A 23,526-nucleotide genomic window follows, 5' to 3' on the forward strand; every position below is an offset into this window, starting at 1 on the left:
AGTTCATCTGAGTACTATCGGCGCATCGTTGCAAAACCTACAAAACCTGCGCTAATGAGTTTTTGATAACGCTTTCAGTAAAGCTTCGGATCAGTTATATCGGACGGAGCACAGGCTTGAGCGGTACGCTCGCTTTTCAGGCGCAGCAAAAAAAAAAAAGCTCTCCGGTGTCATCAAGATCAGATCAAGCGATGCCTGAGATGGATGCGCAGCGCCCTGTAGAGAACGAAAACTAGAAACGCTTTACTTCAATCGCGCCGCCCAGTCGATCACCAGATGGCGCCTAGAAAACAATAAGGAAGCATATTAGCTTACAAGCAACAGCAACAACACCAGCAATTCAACAAGTGGGCAAGAATGATAGCCCGCGAACACCTCAACCTTTGCTGATCAGCCAGGTATACACGCAAACGTGCTATACACAACTGATCACTCATGTGGCTGTAACCGTCTCACGACGGTTGAGCACCGGGATGGAAGCTGGCAACCTTGTGTGTTTATTTTGCGCGCGCTGGGCAAACGCATACGACGACCCTAATCTCGTGGCCGGCGACCGTATGCGCTCATTCTGTACAATGGACGGAGTGCATTGATCATCATTAGTGTGGCCGATACCCGTTTCGTTTATTGCGGAGTAATCGAGGGTGAATGGAAGCAAATTGCAGGGCGCGTTCAAGTAAATGCGTTGAATATACGTATGGGCGCAGCCTTGTTCTATACCGTCCTATGCCCGCTGTCCCGATGGCATGCTGGTATGGAACAGTACTGGCGATGTGCGATGCCGTTTGTTAGGAGTACGAAAGTTTGCGTGTTATACGCAAGCAAATGCACCAGGCCGCCATCAGTGCATTTCGGAAAACTGCAGGAGACAAGAGTGCAAGGTAGGGACCCCGGAACAAGGGGGGTGGCTACCCCCCCCCCCCCCACCACCCAACCTCCAAATGCTTGCACTTGCACCAGATTTCTGACAATCGAAACACTTCAGTTCTAAACTCTTTTAATGCAAAGCAGAGTGGAGCTGAGCTACTTGGCTTAATTCCTAGCCAGTTGTAAAGCATTTCGTATATGAGTAGCCTAAACCAGTCATGTCCCAACCGAAGCAGACTGTCTGACCCGTGTACGTGATCATGATTACCACAATTGAAACAAACTATGCACAAACTTTTTTAACCAATTGATCACTCCTCGTGCGCACATTTATAAGCTGCCCATTTCAGTTCGTTTTATATTGCCGTGAATCTTTGCACCGTTTGATCGTTCGCATTCAAAACCGCCGGTACAAGGCTTTATCATTTTGTTTTGTAATGCGAGATGCGACCAGACTTATCTCCGTTGATCGTAGCCACGTGCAAATGCTTCCACATTTTTCCAGATTTTTGTAGTTGCTGTTGATTCTTTATCTCGAAGGTTCCTTGCCAGCTTTAAATTGAGCGCGGCCAGGAACTGCAGGCATTCGCTTCGATGACCACCCAGCGCGCTTGTGGCTATTGCCGCCGCCGAGTCATTCAGCTCTTAGTGGGTGGGAGTCAGCCCCTTAAACAGTTTCTTTTGGAAGCCTTTTCGTTGTCTTCCTGACCGATGGAGTGTCGTCACCACAACGTGACAGTTTGCATCAACCTTTGAACGTTGAAAATAAAAAAATAATACAAAATTTATTATGCAAATTAGCGTGACATAAATAAACAAAAAACAAAATAAACTCGAAGTCTTGCTCCACCACTCAACAAAAAGTTCCGGAGTCGCTGGTGCAAGGCAAATTAAGTGTAAAATATAATAATTATAATAATAATAATAATAATAATAATAATAATAATAATTGGTTTTGGGGGGAAAGGAAATGGCGCAGTATCTGTCTCATATATCATTGGACACCTGAACCGCGCCGTAAGGGAAGGGTAACGGAGGGAGTGAAAGAAGAAAGGAAGAGAGGTGCCGTAGTGGAGGGCTCCGGAATAATTTCGACCACCTGGGGATCTTTAACGTGCACTGACATCGCACAGCACACGGGCGCCTTAGCGTTTTTCCTCCATAAAAACGCAGCCGCCGCGGAGTAAAATATGCAAGGTAGTGGTTTTCACCGGGTTTTCTCGTTCAGACGAGGTATAGCGGTGGTCGGTGGGACTAACGTCGTGAAGCTGCAAATGGTACGAGTGATATCATAGTGGAATGCTCCCGATTAATTAGACCGCCCGGTGTTCCTAACGTGAACTGACATCGCACAGCCCATGACCGTTTGTTCATTTAATTACGCCACCACCTAACTGCTGCCGCTGCCATTAGGATTCAATCTCGCGAGACATTCAGATGAGTAGTCCTGCGTTATGAGCACTGAGTCTTGTCCAGTGTCCGCTGCAGTTTCCGAAGAGGAACGAATACGAACTCGAATTCCAGTTGCAGACGCTGTTGAACTCTGTCAGGACACGAAGTACCTGGAGCACAGGCGGTTATTTTTTGTTTTGTTTGTTTACTAAAAAATGTGAGAACGAAATAATGGAGAGGGTTATAGCAGCGGGAACCAACAAAACAGTTTGCACCTGATGAATTCTGCATTAGTGATAGTCAACTTGAGAACGTAGGGCCTGTGCATTAGTGTCAGTGTTCTGTGACGTAGGCGCATGCGCCACAGCATAATGGATACGTCATGGCTGATGACAGGGCGCAAAATTTCTAAAAAATCCTAAACTCACGCATCTAGCTGCTTCCCTGTCGTGAGTGTGCCTCGTCAGCTTGTGAACTGCACATAGAATGCACTCCAGTTGATACAAATGTAGATTGTTTTTCCTTTGTTATAGTTTAACTGAAGTAATGAAATGCTGGCATGAGTACAAAGTCTGCCTGAAGATTTTCCTTTTTGCTGAGTTCATCAATGCCTTGTGAGACTGCCATCAGCCCAGTATGACATTTGGCAGTGTACAGTCCCGGCCATAATATTACGCGTCGGTGATTCTAACTCTCCCCACACCTTACCTAAAGAAAATTAGGAGGTACTTTTTAGTTCATACACAGCTTAGCGCACGTCACTGGCGCATTCACGTATGAAGAGAAGACGCACTCATATCTCCTTTACAGAACACGTCAGAAAAATTTCAAATGCCGAAGCATGCTCCGTAATATTTTAGCCGCACCTGTACACATATTCTTGATCAATGCAGTAGTACACATCTGCAGGAACTTGCATCAGCCCCAGTACGTCATTTGGCAGTGTACATATATTCTTGATCAATGCAGTAGTACGCATCTGCAGGAACTTGCATCAGCCCCAGTACGTCATTTGGCAGTGTACGTATATTCTTGATCAGTGCAGTAGTACGCATCTGCAGGAACTTTACACTGCCAAATGTCATACGGGGCTGACGCCAGTCTTACAACACACTGATGAATTCAGCAAAAAGAAAAAAACTTCAGGCAGATTTTGTACTCATGCCAACATTTCATTATTTAGTTGTACTATAACAAAGGAAAAACTGGAGCCTACAGATGCGCACTAATGCACTGATACTCACCTAGTGACCAAATGTGCTCTTTGAACTGTTGCTGACAGTATAGTCAGCATGAGGCTCGTGCTGAATACTGTCAGCAACGGTTAAAAGAGCACATTTGGTCACTAGGTTCCATTAGCCACGTTATAAATCACTCCTTGAAACGTTCGTGGTGACAGCTTTATTGCAATGATTTGTGTCGGGTTGTCAGTTTCAGCTGCCTTTTTCTCTGGAGCAGTTCAACAGTCGTGCAAAGCGGGATGCTTAATTTCAGGCTGCCATCCAGCGGGCGCACTTCGTTCGAATTGGGATGATGTATGTTATAGCGTACGCGAATCACAGGTCATTAATCATGAAATATTGCAAATCAGTACAAAAAATAAGCCAAATATAAAGCATCCTCGGCTTTATAGGTTACAATAGCGACATCACGGAGCAGCATTTCGAATTTCTTATGTACCTGCAGTTACTTTTGGCGCACCAGGGCCGGCGTACAACCACAGGCGACCAAATGAAGCCCACGTTCCGAAGCTGCAATCACACGCGTTTCTGGCTTGCTGGATACGCTCTTAATACCAGGGTTTCCGAAGCCGCTACTAAAGCAGGGAATCACGCCGAGCCAGACCGTAATCCGTTAGGGTGATGCCTCGCTGCGCGGTTCGGGCCACACGCTTCGAGCTGCGCCATAAGTTCATTAATATACAACCGTGTACTTAAATCGCTCCCAGCGCGATCCCGACCGGCCCCTAGCTTAGAAAGAGCGGCAGCTATCGAAACGCTTCTCCCACGAAAAAAATAAAAAAAAAGAATCCAACACGTCGCTAACCTGAACGTCGTAGATTGTATCTGAATTCCCTGCCGCCTAGTGCATTAAATAAACAGGAAAACGGAGATCTGCCCCGCCGTCTGTGGGGTAGGGGTACGCACGAAAACCGGTCAGGCGAAGATTTATCTCCGCGTCGGCGTTTTATTTATTTTCCTATCCGCCCACAGAGTGCGCGTGTGTGCTGGGGAGGCCCCAGCGTGCGGAAGCGCAACGTATGATCTCATTTGCCAGGTGGCTATTACAAGAGAAAAAGCGGGTGATAGATGCGCCATTAATCCGAGCTGTGCGTCGGGCGCGGGAGGGACATAATGGAGCGGTGCTCCCTTGATGCTCATTTGAGCTAATGCGAACCGCAGCGCGGTGTTGGCTATAGGCGCTGGTTTTATACGCGGAGTCGCGGAATGTTTGCTCGTGTATTCGTGTGCGGCCTCGGTGGCGCGAGAGCATGCTGAGCATCAAGTGATGTGAAACCGGCGCGCGTGAGCTGTTTCACTTTCGCTTATCGCGCGTAAGTGACGATCAATGTATCAGGAGCGTTGCCTTGCCTTGTTATAGGTTTGCTCCGCTCTCCGGTCAACTTTTCCTTGTTTTTTTCTCTCTCTCACTCTTTCCGCGATGCGCACCGACGTATGTCCCACGTGGAGGCACACATATGTTCACACGCAGGCATACGTGTACCTACGTATGCACACACACGTACACACACATGCGCAGACACGTGCACACCCACAGTTGCACACACGCATGCACATACACATGCACGCACATGCATGCACAGATGTACGCACAGATGTATGCATACATCCAGACACACACATATATACATGCATACACGCAGATGCATATGCAGATGCACACATATAGATACAACACACATGCACACATACATGCATAAGTGCACACACACATATATATATACATATATACATGCACGCACGCAGATGCATACGCACAGATGCACACACACATGCCCACACACATCATCGCGCGTTAAAGAGCCCCAGGTGATCTAAATTTCCGGAGCCCCTCACTACGGCGTCTCTCATAGCCTGAGTCGCTTTGGGATGTTAAACCCCCGTAAACACATGCACACACATATGCACGCACACATATGCAACACACATGCGCACGAACACATGCACACACACACATGCATAAGCGCACATGCACACACGTGCACACATACATGCATACGTGTGCACCGATGCGGGCGCATGCATCCAAAACACATCCAGATATTGGATGCAAAAAACAACTTACCCCCTATCTCATAAACACCCTTGTTTTTCTCATGTAATTACGCAGTCACTCACTACGTAACGTCACTACTAAACAGCGTGGTGTATCGGGTTTAGCTTCCCGAAGCTGTGTGGGCTATTAGGAACGCCGTATTGGAGGCCATCAAGTTAGTTTTCGCCACCCGTGTTTTTTTAACTTGCGCTGACATTGAAGAGCACACTGGCGTCGAGGGTTTCTTGCATTTCGCTTTCATCGAAAGGCAGTCGCCGGAGCCAGGGTTCGATCACCTGACTTCGTGCACAACAGCAGGACACTACTTCGTAGTCTTTTAGAATCTGTGCTGCTAAGGAATTAATACCTTAACAGCTCCTGCCATACGTGCCCCCATATACTGCAGTCAGCTCTATTATAGGGCTTACCGCTACGTAACTCGCCCACCTCTTGTAATCGCGAACTCAATGTAATTAATTACCGTATTTACTAACTTAGTGAACGAGCTGTAACAATGAACGCAGCTTCCTACTTTGGCTCCCAATAAAGTACAATTTTCTTTCCCTTGCGTAATAAACACACATCACTCTATTTTTTGCATGCAAGCGGCTTGAGATGATATTGAATGCTAGTAGGCGCCATTCTTGGAACGCCGAAAAGGTTTCGCAATATTGTAAAGCGCTATCTGTCGAATGTCAAGACTACTATACCTAAGTAACTTACCCTACGGGGCGAAGAAACAATAAGAACGCTCCGAGCAGAATCCGAGAATCAATGGGAGCAACGATTGGTCACTAAGGGGTCTTTGGTCGATCCATTGGTGACCGCATTAAACACTGTATCTGCTTGTCGCGACTGGGTTTCGCGCTGAATGCTGTGAGCTGTATTAGAGTGAACTGTAGTAGCTATATGGTCAGTCTATATGGTCAGAACTATATGGTCAGTCTATATACTGTCTAAAGAAGTTTCTGTAGCCGCCGCGGTGGCTTAGTGGTTATGGCGCTCGGCTGCTGTCCCGAAAGACGCGGGTTCAATCCCGGCCGCGGCGGTCGAATTTCGATGGAGGCGAAATTCTAGAGGCCCGTGTATTGTGCGATGTCAGTGCACGTTAAAGAACCCCAGGTGGTCGAAATTTCCGGAGCCCTTCACTACGGCGTCTCTCATAGCCTGAGTCGCTTTGGGACGTTAAACCCTCATAAACCAAACCATAAACCAGTAAGAACACTCCGAGCAGAATCCGAGAATCAATAGGAGCAACGATTGGTCACTAAGGGGTCTTTGGTCGATCCATTGGTGACCGCATTAAACACTGTGTCTGCTTGTCGCGACTGGGTTTCGCGCTGAATGCTGTGAGCTTTTTTAGAGTGAACTGTAGTAGCGCCCCCATTGGTTAGCATTATAGGCCACTACACGAGCAGCATGTGCGGGTTTAAGATAAAAGTTAATGTCTGTTCTAGATGACGGAACCAATGATGAGTGTCTTGTTTTATTTATAAGCTGAGATGTAACGAATGAAGTATTTGCCCTGTGCACAGCATGGGAAACACTCATTGGTTCTAGACTGCTCCAAAAATGTATTTGTCAGCTTTGGTGTCGTTAAATTCAGCAGATTTTTCCTTAAATTTTATATCGTTTATCGGCAGATCTCGTTACTAGGTTCGTGTAACGGAAATAATGAAAGGTGTAAAATTTTTGCAGCAGATATATATATATATATAAAACCTTGAGAGTGTTCGCTTACACCCAATGAACATAAATACCCACGAGAGCAGCAGATTGGACAGCCGTCGCCGTAGCTCAGTTGGTAAGAGCACCACCGGACGCGATATTCGGAGGTCGTGGGTTCGGATCCCACCGGCGGCATGGTTGTTTTTTCTGCTGCCTTATAAGTAATCTTCTTTATGCGATTTATTAATCTAAGTACTATAATATCCCCCTGATAAGCACAACAAATGAAAAAAAACATTCCCCTATGCACCTTGGTTTCGGTGACTGTTGGCTCCCTTCATAAGTTTGTCAAACGGGCCCCTCATTTCCTTTACCTTATCTGCCAATATATATATATATATATATATATATATATATATATATATATATATATATATATATATATATATATATATATATATATATATATATATATATATATATATATATATATATATATATATATATATATATATGTGTCAGCTTCCCCAGCTTGACCTCTGGGTTCCGCTTCATCTTAATCATCATCATCATCATTAGTCTAACTTCTCCCACTGCAGGACGAAGTCCTCTCCCATATTTTCTCAATCAACCTCGTCGGAGCTCCTTTTGCTTATCGCTTTTTTCTGCAATCTTTTTTTACTTACACAATTTGCTGCTACTACATCTTGGCTGCTTTCAGACAGCAATGCTACTGGATCTAAGTGGTTTGCGCCATAATTTGGGGTCGAGGGATATATTCTAACACATTGCATTAAGATCTTTTCCGTCGTTCGCCTATTTTGCATGTCACAAAATCAAATATCGTCTGCATCGTCAAGCTCTTCTCTGTAGCATTTCGTATTCAAGAAAGTCGGGGAAAGTAGAGCGATTCCCCCCAAGGAGTTGTCGGAAAGGGTACTCTGAATTTCAAATTTAAATGTCTGTATACTACATGCGGCTTATGCAGCATTTCACATTTCCGCCGAAAATTTTCGGAATCGAATTACCCTCTGTGCCAAAGTTATTCTATTATCTTATCCTTCCCCTTTGACCTCTGTACTTACTCGTAAGCATCGCGACCTCCTCCTACACTTTGTATGAGCACTACGCTGCTACAGGAGACTGGAAACTATAGCCGCACACTGCTTATCCTGCATTTACCTCAACCGCTCTTCGAAACACAGCCTTCGCTTTTGCTTCCAGTGCTTGAAATGGGCACCTTTCTAAATCTTCTCTTTCGCCATTTGCTTCGTTACTTGCACCATAGCTTACCCTAACAAAAACTTAGTCTATAGACTGCCCATAGACTTCTGCCTATAAAGACTATAGACTCTCTATGAACGAAGACTAGAGAACAGTCTAAAGACAATACGAATCCTATAGATAGTCTATAGAGTCAATAGATTTATGGCCATACACTTTTAGTAGACTTTTGTCTATAGAATATCTGTAGACTATGAATATACAGAAAGAAATATCTATAGGAAGGCACTAGAGTCTACAAGAAGTCTATAGACTGTCTATAGACCATTTTTATAAGGGTATACCGTAGGCGCACCAATACAATATGTGCCTATGGCAAGTCTGGTTACTGTCCTATGCTTGCAAAGCTTAATATTCCGCCTTTCTGTAATCCGCCAATTAATTTATCCAATGCCAGCAAGAAATTATACCCTTAATTAGAGTAGCTTTTTTGTTCACTTTACTCGTTACATCCGCTTTCTGATCTGGCTTGTAGTTTTTCCCATCGCTCACAATTATTCTAAATATACGAAGGCCCTAGCGGCATTGCAACTAGCACAATAAGCATGAAGTTATAGATTTGCCGCCCATCGCAGCATTTGTGTGAACCAGACCGGACATACACATGCAAAGTGACGTCGCAAGCACCTGTGCCTATGTGTTAGCGTCTAAATTTACTGTGTGCGGGCCCAAAGGAGATAACTCGCCGCGGTGGCTCAGTGGTTAGGAGGCTCGACTACTGATCCGGAGTTCCCGGGTTCGAACCCGACCGCGGCGGCTACGTTTTTATGGAGGAAAAACGCTAAGGCGCCCGTGTGCTGTGCGATGTCAGTGCACGTTAAAGATCCCCAGGTGGTCGAAATTATTCCGGAGCCCTCCACTACGGCACCTATTCTTCCTTTCTTTCACTCCCTCCTTTATCCCTTCCCTTACGGCGCGGTTCAGGTGTCCAACGATATATGAGACATATACTGCGCCGTTTCCTTTCCCCCAAAACCAATTATTATTATTATTATTATTATTATTATTATTATTATTATTATTATTATTATTATTATTATTATTATTATTATTATTATTATTATTATTATTACAAACGAGATAGACGCATGCAAGATGATGTCACAAGCGTCTGTGCCTACTCAACGCGTGACGCGTTAGCGTCTAAATTTATTCTGTGTGGACACCAGAGGGCTAGACAACGTACTTTGCTAAGCATATAAACGGAATAAACGTTGCATCCTTCTTCTTGTATATTTAATTTTCTTTTACCTTCTTTTTTCAAGGTCCCTACGAAATCTTCGTGCGCGAGCTGGTAGCCATGGATGGTGTCGACAGCAGCGAGATACTGTTAGTGGACAGCCACGGGTAAGACTCACGCATTTAATTCCCTTTTGTTGATTTTACTACATGTTCACAACCTTTGTCGCCTGCATACGCGGCAAAGCCAACAGCGGCGCCAGTTTCATAGAACGTGAGAGCAGTGTGCAGGAAAATGATATTCGGGAGCTGGAATCAGCATGTAAAAGAACGTAGCCATAACCCTAAACCGTGTACACATATACACAACAAAGCGGAAACATTATGTTTGATGAGTACTTTCCCGTTTGAAGATTAGTCTGGCAGGGTTTATTCGAACAATAAGCATTCTAGCATGTTTCTTTACAGATTACTGAGTGCTCTGTTCTACTCAAGAGACATAGCGCTAGCGCAGAGAAACACAGAGAAAGCAAGACCAAATGACGACGTGGCGACAAGAGTTAATGTCTTTTGAGGAAAAACAACTTTATTAGCTTGGTCACCTTTACAGCTCTGTTCTAAGCCGAAACACGATTAAACAAAGCGACATATGCACCATCAATGGATTAAAGGCAAGAGCGCAGAACGAAATCGTCATCATCACCAGCCCGACTACGCCCACTGCAGGACAAAGACCTCTCCCATATATCTCCAATTTACCCGGTCCTTTGCCAGCTGCGGTCACCTTATCCCCGCACAGAATATAACTTTGCCCAAGTAGGATGGTATATCCTTTCAATAGGCTTTTGAATAGGATGGTATATCCTTTCAAGTAGCAGCTCTCAGACAGCTGACCTGCTTGTGAGGCAACAAAAACTGTAGGCGAAAAAGCAAGCTGTGTAACGAACACCGCCGCGGACAGCTGGAACCAACTCACGGACAGCTGACCTGCTTCTTGTGTCTTCGAGACTGGAATGCAAGATGGAAAGGGGTGTAAGGAACACCCTTTTCTTCTAAGAGGCTGTAGTGACAGCAAGCTGAGACAGGCGCCATCTCTAAGCGTGCCTTGTAAACTAAACAAGAGCCGCAATAGCTATTGGTACACGACCGCGACTCCTTTCCCTGCACGATCGTAGGTGGCGTGACATTCTTTCGCGGACTTGTTGGTGTCGGGACGACGACAGAACATGACATCGCCACACAGTCAAGCTTATAGTTTATAGGAGGTACCGTGTTGTTGACAGGACTGTGGCAGCCAAAGCAAACCGGACGCGAGGGTGGGCCAGGGAACAAGACTTGTCACCCGTCCTGCGAAACGACAGGACACGACCAGACGCCACGGCACTTTCGGTCTTGTTTTTAGATGTGTTTCGACGAGATGTTTGCGTACAGTCTCCGCACACAAGAGGCATGCACGAAACGCGACCTCTCATATTTCTTTCTCTTTACCTTGCTGGGTTATCAGCGTTCCACAATCAATAAGCCTGCTCATCAAACCACAATGAATGTTAGTGCCAGTACTAAACTCTGTAATTGGCAACATCTTAAAAAGATGCCGCCACCGTCTGGAAGATGTTGAAGTAACGAGCATTAGGTCTTTGGTTTACTAGAATTGATATGTAGATTAATTAATAACGTCATCAATTAATTATCATTATTGACCGACATCTTGGATTTATCACTGACATCACCAGTCAATACCGACTTGGGTATATTAGTGACGCCACCAATCAATCACCAATTGTGTTGCTATATAGATTTACTATTGGGGCCGCCATCTTGAAGTCCTCGAACTTAGAAAATTTCACGCCAAAGAGAGGTAGTAGCAGACCCCAAAAATCGAGAAACGTCATGAGTAAGAGCTAACGCTCTTAAAAGGTTAGTTCGCTCACTTTGCTTTTCACTGAATACTTACCTACAGCTTAAATGAATAGGGAAAATGAGTACTAAAACTCCCTTGGGCGTCCCGCAGACGTCCTAAACGTCCACAGGACGTCCAAGGGAGTTTCAGTACCGACTGGGTATTTAGACACCTTTAATAATTCATGCGCAGTGGAATGTAGATGCTGAGTGTAATAATTGAATGGAAATCGGCACTGAACTTGACGTAGTCTCTTAGGTTAGAACACAACAAAAATGAACTGATTCGCACTGAGGCCGAGGCGAACCATATCTACGTCCTCCATTTCATTCGTCGTTTCGGGCACTCTTCTATTATTTCGCCTTCTTCAATCCACCTCCCCTTTTCTCCTGTTGTTACAAACACAGCTGAGTGACCACGATCTAATGAACATTGAGCATCTTACGTATACGCCGATCAGCGATGATAGGTATATGCGTGTGCAACTCTCCCCTTAATAAACGCTTCGTTTTAACTAAGGTACTGGCACCGGTTAAACTGAAAAAAGAAAAGCTGAACATTGATTAACCACTGAAAACAGTAAAACCACATTGCAGTTCATTTCGTCACCCTTCTACCGTGAAAAAATTTCTGTCGACAGTCTATAGATTTTCCATAGGCTTTTGTCGATACAGGCTATAGTCATTCTATCGGCATATCCTATATACTAGCCCAGACCAGACAAATCCTATAAAGAATGTATTGATTTATGGCAATACGCTTTCAGTAGACTTTTTTCTTTAGACAGTCTGTAGACCATAAATAGACAAAAGGAAATATCTGTAAGAAGGCACTATAGTCTAAAACAAGTCTTAACGTTTTTATAAAGGTACCCTCACGTTCTGTCAATTCGCTCCACGCGTTTATCCGGCCTCGTATATTATTCCCTTTCTAGTTCTCGAACATTTCTGCGGGGAAAGAATTAATCACTGTGCTGAACGTTTGTCAGTTTGTCAACCCGACGTTTTTTTCGCTTACAAGCAACTCCTTTTTTCTTATTTTTTCTGCCCATGATCCATTCTCTTTAGAACGTCCAGGCGTGGCCAAAATTATACTGCACGCGCCTCGGTGTATGGTTGAGTGACACACGTCATTTATTAAAAGCCATCGCGTGTACATTCTTTGCGTAACCCAAAGAAGGAAATGTTGAAGTTTCTGGCATCGTAAGCGCAACAGTGACACCCGCATAAACAGAACAAAAGCTCGCAATCATCCTCCAGGTAACGCGTGAAACAAGTTGGATCACTGCACCGTGCACCAAGCCTGTAGAACATCATCGGTTGACAATAACGTAAACAAAACCCTCAAGCGTCGGACTAAAATTATTCACCAAAAAAGAAGCAGCTGTCTACGCGGGCTGAAGTTCGTTAACCGCCATCCGACGTGCGGACAGCGCTAAAAAGACAGCAGGCGTGGACACCAGCATTGAAAAAAAAAATTAAAATACTGAGAAAACAAACGAGACTTGAGTGGCCTCTCGCTTCCTCCTTGGCGCTGGGTTCTTGGCCGATTATACCTGAGCAACACGCGCGCGCTTTCCGCTTTCCGTGTTACTTTTTTTTCACTCTTTGTTTCTTTTTTTTAAAAAAAAAAACCTCCCCTCGACTCTGCCGCATTCCGGGATAGCTTAATCGCTGGGCCCGACGAGAGAGGGCGCTCGGCACGTCTCTGTCTTTGCCGCTGGTGCCCCGGTATTATCTCGAGACGAAGCTACTCTTTTGCCGTCATTAAGGCGAGGGGGACGCCAACTATGTTACTGCCACGGCAGCGGTAGAAGCGGCATCACGTGCTAGCTCCAGATCCGAGTTGCTGCGTGGCAGGCAGGCAGGCCAGAAGAGGAGCGGCCGTTCTATCCGACATTTCGCCGATCCGGGCCACTCCGCCAAGTCGTCTTCTCCTCTTGGCCGAAAAGTACACTGGCCTTTTGAGACAGTTCCTCACGTCGTCTGCCTCGTCCGGTGTTGCGAGGGGACGTTGGTGTGAGGTGTTTTGTTCGTTTGACGCGCGCGTCTTTCCCCACTTTGTTTGGTTCTTTCCTCCGCGTGCTTCCAGAAAGAGGGAGGTCGTCGCACCCAGAGATTTGTCTGCGACGCCCCCCGGTGGCGAGGGTTTGTCTTTGCGATCCCCCCCTCCGTCTTTGTTTCGACTCTGTCTCCGGGTTCCGGTAGCGCCTGTCTGGAATGATTTCAGGCTTTGTGCGGTTCCATCCCTTCTGCACGCTTTCGACTTTCTCTAGTTCAGGGTTTGCTTTCTTTTTTTGCCTTTTGCTTTGTCGTCGGTTTAACTCAGTAAACGCTGCAACAGAGTAGTGCGATTCACGTCCCACCGAAGTGGTTGGTACGCTTTGCTCGTCTTTGGTAGAGGACGTTATTTTTAAATTTTAAGGACTGCACTTGCGTGTTCTTTTAGTTAAACACTAATAAAATCTTGGTTGTCAATGCTGGGTGGAAGTAAGCAAGCTTCAACTGTTCCCTCAAACGGAACTTTTGCGTTTTGTGCTTTTTATTTTTGCTAAGCAAGTCGTTCACGGGAAGACCGCTTACCATATGTCTCTTCTGTACTAAGTAATGGCAATTAGAGATTACAAGCTTTAACCAAAGCAGTTATTCATCGCAAAACCTGACTTCTGCATCGGAACTCAGTCGCGAAGAAAGGATCTTAGCTAATGTGCACACTCTAAACACGAAAGGAGTAAAAAGGGTTTAAGCTATCCTCTAGAACACTCCCATTTACTGAAAAGGAGTGCTCTAGAGGACAGCTTAGTGCCTTTTTACTTCCATATAGGCGTATTCGTGTTAGAGTGCAGGTACGTTCGATATTAAAGGGAACATGCAGTTTGGCGCCTTTAGGCTTTTGGCATAGCTAACACAATGAGGCAGACAGAGCTTTGTTCAAACTACCGCTGTTGGTTATAGATCTTGCTGGCAAAGGGACCTTTAAGTATATTGAGAGATCTCTCAATCAACCCGTGGAAGTATTTTCAGTTAGCAAATACTATCAACAAAAAATGAAACGCGAGCAAGAGAATTGAAACGGGAACGGCAGACTAACGAACTCTTCGCCGCGGGTAGCGCAGTACTTGCGGAGGACAACTTCGCTTTGAAGGCGCGAAGACTGTTCTTACAGAACTGTAAGACAGGTTCGCTTGTATTTGCTCTCTAGGAGTTTATAAGTGGGTGATTTTGTTTTGGCACTTCAGTTCAATTTAATTCTTTATTTCATTTTGAGAGGAGGAGACAGTTCTCGTATTCGCGGTTCATCGTTCCTGATTATATATTGTGGACAAAATAGGGACTGAAGAGTTCCGCCATAGGGTGTCGAGCTCTTTCATCTCAACACTTGCAACAGCTTCGGCCGGCGTCGTCGAACGTACATCCTGGCATCTCTGTGTTTGGTACACGCCAGAAGCGTGTTTCTTCGAGCAGCACTCTTCCGTCTAGTCCTGGAGGTCCACGTGTGAAAATTTGAGGCGCCCTTGTATCACCTCGGACGCCTGAGGGCCACCGTACCGCAGAAGTGAATTGCTACGTGGTTCTCACGTTCCGAAAGCAGTAATGCTTGCCGCTGCGTCCATTATCCAGTGGCCATAGCCAATGGGAGGTGCTTATGCTAATATAAGGGCGGTCACCGCCCCTTTCTTTAGCGGCGCTAGAAGCCAAAGCGCTGGTTAGAAGCCATTATGGGGCCATTCTCAATGATGGTTCGATGAAGTGAAGCGCAGACCCAGCGAATGGTCAGTGCTAATGTGTCTAGACAGATAAGCTGCTGACCACAGGTGAAGCTGAGAGGTGGTTTCCTGTAAGCACGTTAAACCGCTTGCGTCGTTTATTGCACCAAGGCTGAACGCGAATTTGTCGCAGTAAAGAGTGGCAGAGCGACTCTTGGGGTGCGGGCGTCACAACGCTGCACGGCAAGGAAATAACCTTTACGGCCGTGCTCAACGGGGTAACAGGACGTTTTACTGCAAATGGCACCCGTAGGCGCTTTGGTCTAAGCGGGGAGTTGGATTGGGGAGCCTGGTTACCAAATACACGGATTACAGTGGCCATAACATGGTGAGATAAGCCATGGCTTCTTTGGAAGAGACCGTGGTCTGTAGTTTGAGACCTGTCCTCTTTGCCGGCGCTTTAAGCCCTACCGCACGCGGCAACTAGTCTGGAAATGAATGGGTGCAGGAGTGATCCAAGAAAGTGCGCAGTCTGACTATATTCCTGGCAGGCGCACCAAAGACTTCACCTTCAGAGTTTCCGCTTGTAGATGTCTAGTTTCACGTGCAAGTACGAAGTAAATCGCACGTCGTGCACACTCCAACACTTAGGTATTCAAATTTTGTGGGTATTCTCTATACACTCTCATCACACCCACTGCAGACAAAAACCTCTCTCATATCTCTGTCATTAACCCGGTGCCATGCCAGCTGCTCCGACCCTATCCCCCCGCATAATAATTAATAATCGGTTTTGGGGGAAAGGAAATGGCGCAGTATCTGTCTCATATATCGTTGGACACCTGAACCGCGCCGTAAGGGAAGGGACGAAGGAGGGAGTGAATGGAGAAAGGAAGAAGAAGGTGCCGTAGTGGAGGGCTCCGGAATAATTTCGACCACTTGGGCATCTTTAACGTGCACTGACATCGCACAGTACACGGGCGCCTTAGCGTTTTTCCTCCATAAAAACGCAGCCGCCGCGGTCGGGTTCGAACCCGGGAACTCCGGATCAGTAGTCGAGCGCCCTAACCACTGAGCCACCGCGGCGGGGCGATTTCAGTAGCTCGCTGCGTTGTCCTTAAGTTGCACGCTGTTCATTAGCCTCCACGTTTCTGCCCTATATAGGCGAGTACCTGTAAGATACAGTTGTTACATACTTTTTTCTTTGGGGATATTGGTTAACTGCCATTCATGATCTGAGAGGACCTGCCTATATTCACTCCACCCCATTGTTATTCTTATAGTTATTTCACTCTCGTGAAATCACAATCTGGCCGCTGGTTTTTCAGCAACCTAGTTTCTATACAGCAGATAGAGAGTTAGGATATGCCCGTGTTCCTTGGCTTAAGAGGCATATTTGTATTCGAACCAGAGTTCGAACTGCTGTACGTTATTTCCTTACTGGTGGCCTCTTTCTTCTTGACAACCTTCCTTCGTACTTTCCTTTTTTTCAAATCTAGGCTAAATCTAGACTTCATAATTTTCCGGTCACTACACGGGCGTTCTACACGTTACCGAGATTGGCGCACACTACGAAACGTAAAACTTTACTCTCCACGTTCGCAATGGGCGCTTGCACTCCCTTGGACGTCTTGAGGACGTTTGGGACGTCCTTCGGACGTCCAGTTGCGTTCAGTGCCTACTGTGCTCGGGCTTTCGCCATGTTCACTCTCTCTTCTTGCGCACACAGGGATAATGTATTCGTGAGCTCTAGATTATTTAACTCAACAAACTGCACCAATGCTTCTGTCTTGCTATGCTTTGAGTCTATGATTTCAACTTCCGTGTTCTCCTGCCTGGTACTGCCTACATTCGCATTGAATTCGCTTATCGATATAGCGTACTGCCGCCTTCCTTCCTTCCTTCCTTCCTTCCTTCCTTCCTTCCTTCCTTCCTTCCTTCCTTCCTTCCTTCCTTCCTTCCTTCCTTCCTTCCTTCCTTCCGGGCCGCCGCGGTGGCTGAGTGGTTAAAGCGCTCGGCTGCTGGCCCGAAAGACGCGGGTTCGATCCCGGCCGCGGTGGTCGAATTTTGATGGAGGCGAAATTCTAGAGGCCCGTGTGCTGTGCGATGTCAGTGCACATTAAAGAACCCCAGGTGGTTGAAATTTCCGGAGCCCTTCACTACGGCGTCTCTCATAGCCTGAGTCGCTTTGGGACGTTAAACCCCTATAAACCATAAACCAAACCTACCTACCTTCCTTCCTTCCTTCCTTCCTTCCTTCCTTCCTTCCTTCCTTCCTTCCTTCCTTCCTTCCTTCCTTCCTTCCTTCCTTCCTTCCTGCTTTCATTCTTCCTTTCCTTCTTCATTTATTCGCTGTGATTAGCAATGTTCTGTTCCAACTGTTCATCCTCGAGACCTGCGCGCCGGAGCCTTGCTTTCATAAAGCTTCACATGAAAACTTCAGTTGCGAAGGAGAACACGAATTCCTCGGTGTCTCACTCGAAACGAGTGTGCAGTTTCCTCGAAACGTGCGCACTATACCCGTTCCGTTCGTTCGAACAGCTCACAGCCGGGCTGCCTGCTTTTCGAGGGACGCTCAGAAAACAACAGAGGGATAGAGAGAGGACAAAAGAAAGCATGATGCAAAAGAAAAAAAAAGCGAGGAGGGAAACAAGCTAATCCTCTCCGCCCTCCGCGCCGCCGCAGGAAGAAGCCCTCCGCGCCAAGGTGCGGTGAGCGCATCGCGGCGCTAATTATATACCCCGTCGCGGTCAGCTCGAGGCAGAGAGGAAGAAAGGTAAATTACATAGCGGCGGCGGGCACAGGGGCGAAATCTTTTTCTTTCTCGGGCTTGCCTGTTTCGCCGCTGCCGCTGTGCGTTTTTGCTGGCCCGAACAGAATTCGGTGGTCCTCTATGGGCTATCTCTCCGCTCCCCGGTGCGACCGTGTTCGCGTTGTTGCTGGGATAGCATGCAGCCCGCCGATTGGGTGGACCGGCCTTGGGCTTCTAGGCGCGCGGTGAACGATTCAGAACGCCGCTCCGCTAATTTCGTTCAGCGGAACAGAAGCTAGGCACATGGGCTGGTTCATCTAAGCGTGTACATACATAGTTCGCAGTATATAGACGGTTATAAGACAGCGGTAATAAAGAGTCGGGGGTAATAAAGAGTGCAGACTTTCAACCCGAGAGGTAGCATGGTAGTGTGAGGGTCGGTAGAAGGGTTTTGGCGTGTTTAATCGTGGCTGTGCAAATGTATCTTGTCACGTGAACCTGCTCACGTTTTCCCATACTTTTTGAAAGGTAGTCCCCTAGCAAGGGCATTTTTTTCAGTATTTAATGTCTTCAGTATTGGGATGCGAACTTGAACAAGGGAAATAAGAGTAACCTCCGATCACTCTCGACAAGAAAGCCAAATTGTCTTAGCATCAACGAATGGGCAAGGGGACTTAACTACACATGAATACAAGTCAAGTCCTTGTCACGTCGTCTTCGTGTGATGAAAAATCCTCTTGTGGAAGCTTTGGTCAACACGAAGAAGCGTCCCTCGCTCGGTCTCCAAAAATTTTTTAGACAGTCTGTAGATTGTCCATGGACTTCTGTGTATAGAATTTTATAGACAAATCCTATATACTAGTCTGTAGACAATACAAATCTTAGGACAGTTCATTATAGACAATGTGAAGATTATGGTCATGCACTTTTAGTAGATTTTTCTCTATAGACTATAAGCAGACAAAAAGGAATTTCTATTGAATGGCAATAGAGTATATAAGAAGTCCATAGAAAGTATGTAGATCATTTTTATAGATTGTGCGTTGGACCCACCCCTCGTCCCTTTTACCGTGATTCCTCAGTCCTCGAGGAATGCAGCCGCATGTTATGGCTCAACATGCTTCCAGATAAGCAAAAAAAAAGACAAATGGCCACTTGCTGAGCTAGGCGCTAGTTCGGTCTTCTCTCCTTCCTGGCTGGACCGCCCACGGTTCCAGCCCCTACAGTACTGCACAGAAAACCGGGCTCTATGGCAGCAGCGAGTCGCTCGCGGAATGTTTGCACGGATGTTAGCGTTCCCGAGCACGCATTTGCTCATCTTCTTTGTCTCTTTTCTTGAAGCTGTACTCTCCCTTCGCCAGGGTTCCGTACGTCTGGCAATGCCGCGCCCTCCTCTGAGAGCGAGGTGCACTTCCGGTGTGCCTATAGTGAAGTCATTTCCTGCACGGCTCCATCCCAGGAAGTCTGGGTTCGGATCCTAAGCAAGAGAGCCGTGCTTGTGCACGCACCGAGAGTCTCTAGTGAATTCTGAAGAGCTGTTTTAAGTTCTCGCTTTTTACTTGATTGCTTAGGGAGGCTTCCGCCCAAAGTAGGGGTTGGGTGGTCCGAATGCCGAAGGGGCACGTCATCGTTTCCTTGTGGCAGCGTTGCATTGCTGCGAAGGCTGGTATACCGACCGAATGTTGTTGCCAGGTGTAATATTAACACCTGTAGAGGGCCCTAAAAAAGATCAGTTTCCCTAAGAGCAGGCCTTGAGTTGGCTTCCAAGAGTCGGCCTCTTCTGTGAACTCGGGAGCTTGCATATGACGGATGTCAGTCCATTTAGTACACCTGTAATGTTCTTGGTGATTTTGCTCGCGCAAATCATGCGTCAGTGGAAGCAGACGGGGCGACAAGATGTAAGCTTGACAACTCGCTAAACTGTCGGCTCTCTTTTGCGCAATTTGTCGAACACGGTACGACTGACCTTTGCAGAGCCGGCATGGCGTCCCTCCATTTGCTGATTCTGCAGATAAGAAAAAAAAATATTTGATCACAAGTCAACAACAAACCACCTACCCCGTTGGAGCAACGCAGAGCAGAACCCGTAGAACGGGACCTCGAAACAGCGCTCAGGAACAAAGTATACAGCGTATCGCAAAAGGCAACTCGAGAAACATGAGCGCAATCTGACTGGGCAAGATGTATCATGGCCCGGCCAGACAGAGGAAGACGGAGCGGGCGTTCCGCCGTCTGGTCTACACGTGGAAACTGGCCTAGCAGCGAAGTGGTTGCGTCCGCTTACATAACGCATCGCAGCAGCGAGCGCGCGAGCGAGCGATTCGCGCCGTCCCTTCGCTCGCTGAGGCTAACGAGTTCCTGCGAAACAACTAGCGAAGAAACTCGCCCGGTCGGTCGTTGGTTCACTCTCGTGAAAGGGCGAGCAGGACCGCGCTTTCGGCCGCCGCTGAACGGCGCTGCGGTCGCTACGTGCCGCCCTGCTACTCTTCGGTCGAGCCGTCGAGTCTAGAGGAGAGGCGACCTAGTCACCCAGTCGAACTGACCCCGAGCGCGCTTGCGGCTTGTACGGCGCGTCTGCCTGCTCGAGAAATGAAAGAGGAATATAAAGAGGAGGAAAAGCTTCTCGGAAAGCAAGAAGAGAGCGAGGGGGGTTAGAAGGAGAGAGACGCAGACAGCCGCCGCGTAGCCTGGCTACAGGTCATCACCGGCCCGGCCACCATGTGTCCAGAAGCGGTAATCTTTCGGGGCCCGCTCTTTTTTGAGCCGCCACAAGAGGGAGCTTGTCGTACGATGCGTGAGGGATTTGTTGCTGTTGTCGGTTGGTCGCCGTTGTTGTTGCTGTCGACGTCGTCGTTTCGATGTTTAGAAACGCTGCGCCCCTTTGAACGCGATAGTGCGCTGGAGGCGCGAGATGCGGCACGCTTGAAAACGTGCGGATCCGAGGCGCTGAGCCGGAAAGAACGGTCTTTTCGTGCATTTGCGCGCCAGTCTGCGGTGGTAGGATGGGTCGCTTCGGCGACTCGCGAGTAAGATCCGTGGCGCTTCGTAGTAACGAAATTTACGACGCGTAAGCACACTTTTCGGAGCCGGAAGGGTGCGATTTTGCCAACGTGGCGCCTCCATGGTTTATGGTTGAGGAATAGTCAATATTATTTGCACGGGTACTAAAGCTTCCGGTTACGATTGTGCCGTGAGTACCTGTGGTTTAGTCGACAACAAAAACATACTACACAGTCAAGGGATTAGGCGTATATTTGTATCTTTACAGTTTATGAATATGCCCCATGATGGCCACTTTATAAACGGTAAGTCGTTAAAGTGCAAGGACGAATTTGTCAATAAAGTCCACTTAAAATCCGAATAAAACCCTGAAATCAGCAGTACTGGCATGGATCACTGCGGTGGTAAGTGAGTGGTCCCAGTACACTGCATTTTGAACAGAGAAAAGAAATTCAAAAATTTCAAGATATCCAGTTGAATGTTCTTCCGGGACATAAACTGTTTTAGTATGAATAAGGGCGTGAAATACTGTGAGCGGGCTGAAGTTTGCTCAGCTCAGACCACATGACCCGGTAACAGGAGCTTATTTGTGGATTTCAAAAAAAGAAAAAGAACTGGAGTATAACAGGTGGTGACGTCAAGATGAACGAAAAACACTTTTACCTCTTTCTCCAGCATTTGATTTCGAGAATGTGTGCACAATTTTATAGGGTTACCGGAAAAATTCGTTGAAAGACACTTTAAAAACTAAACAAACCTTGCTTCCTGTAGCAATGTGAAAAGTCTCACACTTTCTTTAGCTTCGCGGATCTAACCTAACCTACCGCTTTGCTGACCCGAAACGTTCGGGTCGGTGCCGAAGTTGAACAATACACGATAAGGCCGGCCTAGCCATGCGTGCAAAAGTTTTTCTTTTGGAGCCGCCTGTGTTGCGCTTGTATTGGCAGCTTTTCTCGGTAACGCACTGGCTTTGCTGGAGCGCTTCTGTAGCGTGCGTGACTAACTTTTAGACGGGCCGTTCTTGGCTAACAAGAAAAAAAAAATAGTTGGAGCAGCAGGCGCACTGTCTTTTTTTTTTATCTTCTCTTCCCGATTTCTATGTTTCATTCTATAGTCTGGAAGTATAACCGGAATCCTGGGAAATCTAGACGCTTGATGAGGCCCAACTTCAAACAATTCTCAGAAAATCGCGCTATCTTTCGCGGTACAGCGTTCGTATCATTGCTTTTATTTTATTTTTCTGGCTTGTACTGATTATTTTCTTTTCGCCCTTTCGTTAGAGCCTTTTCTTCTCTGCGTGAAACACGCTAACTGCAGTAATTACATCCAGGGCGTCCGTGCGCCTCTCAGTTGTTCCATATGCGCATATATTACCAGTGCCGAAATTCTTCTAGTCAGGGACGCGGTTTGCATAATTTATGTTAAGTTTGCGGTTTTCGTTTCTGGTTAATTGTTCGTTTTCTTCCTGTCATCGTAAGCTAACTTACTTCCGGTTAGTTCATCCATATGCACACTCTAAATACGAATAAGCTTTTACGGTAGTAAAAAGCGAGTTGGCTGTCCCGTAGTGTCCTGTAGTGTCATTTTAGTGGCAAGGTGTGCTGCCTAAGTTGGGAAGTAGATTTCAATCACTAAATATACGTAATTCTTACTCTTGGCAGCAGAGGTATATTCCCTGCGCAAACCATAGTAACTTGATGGACTTAGCAATGAGAGGAGGCTTTTAAATGCGGCACCGGAGGTCTTGAGGTTAGCAAACTGAGGAGTCTGAAACCTCAATTAAAATCTTCGTAATTGCCAGAACTTCGCATTTTTGGAAGAGGGGGTTTGTTTCCGGTGCCAGCAATAAGTATTCCGTATTTTTAATGACGGAAATATACCCCAGGGCTTGGGCAGCGTAACCTGCACCGTAAAGCAACTGTGCTGGAGGAGCGCTTACACCCTTCCTACTCCTTTCGTGTTTAAAGTGTACTGCTCCGTGCCTTAGATAACGCGGAGGGGAAGCCGTCGCGATATCGTGTGGGCTTAGCAGTGACGCATGATGACCTTGTTTGACATGCTCACGCCAAAGTTCAGTCACAGTGAAAAGGCCGTGTTTTTTTTCTTTTTACAGCAGTTTGTCCCTTCTTGTTAATTGCTGACATTTGAGAGCGAAGATACAATAGGTTTTCTTGACTGTTATAGCGTGTAAAGCACTTGCCAATTAACAATAAATTATCTCCACCTACTTTTAAAGGTCTTTATACAAAATAATAAATATATGGCTTGTAGCGACAACAGTTCAGTCGTGCTATGAAAGAAAACGTTGGTTTCGCATATGCAAGAAAATATTTAAATCACCGAAATCTATATGCCGCAGTTTGCAGGGACATTCAGTGACAAGTGCGTTGCACACTTAACGACTGCATTGGTTTCACGTATTCAGGGAGGGCAATAACAGGCGCGCATGTTTGGCCCACTTGGGGATATCTGTAAGGTGTCCTTGTGGAACGTCTAGACGTA

General features: G+C 46.6%; 1 protein-coding gene across 3 annotated transcripts in view; it reads left to right on the plus strand.

Moving 5' to 3' along the window:
* LOC144110194 (uncharacterized) overlaps positions 1–23,526 on the plus strand; it is a 216,527-nt gene that overhangs the window by 177,246 nt on the left and 15,755 nt on the right. For all 3 annotated transcript variants that reach the window (XM_077643032.1, XM_077643033.1, XM_077643031.1), the window contains one exon: positions 9,753–9,834. In XM_077643032.1, the coding sequence (XP_077499158.1) occupies positions 9,753–9,834 (82 nt within the window). The remainder of the gene's footprint in view (positions 1–9,752; positions 9,835–23,526) is intronic.

Source organism: Amblyomma americanum, chromosome 11, assembly GCF_052857255.1.
Source record: "Amblyomma americanum isolate KBUSLIRL-KWMA chromosome 11, ASM5285725v1, whole genome shotgun sequence".
NCBI lineage: Eukaryota > Metazoa > Arthropoda > Arachnida > Ixodida > Ixodidae > Amblyomma > Amblyomma americanum.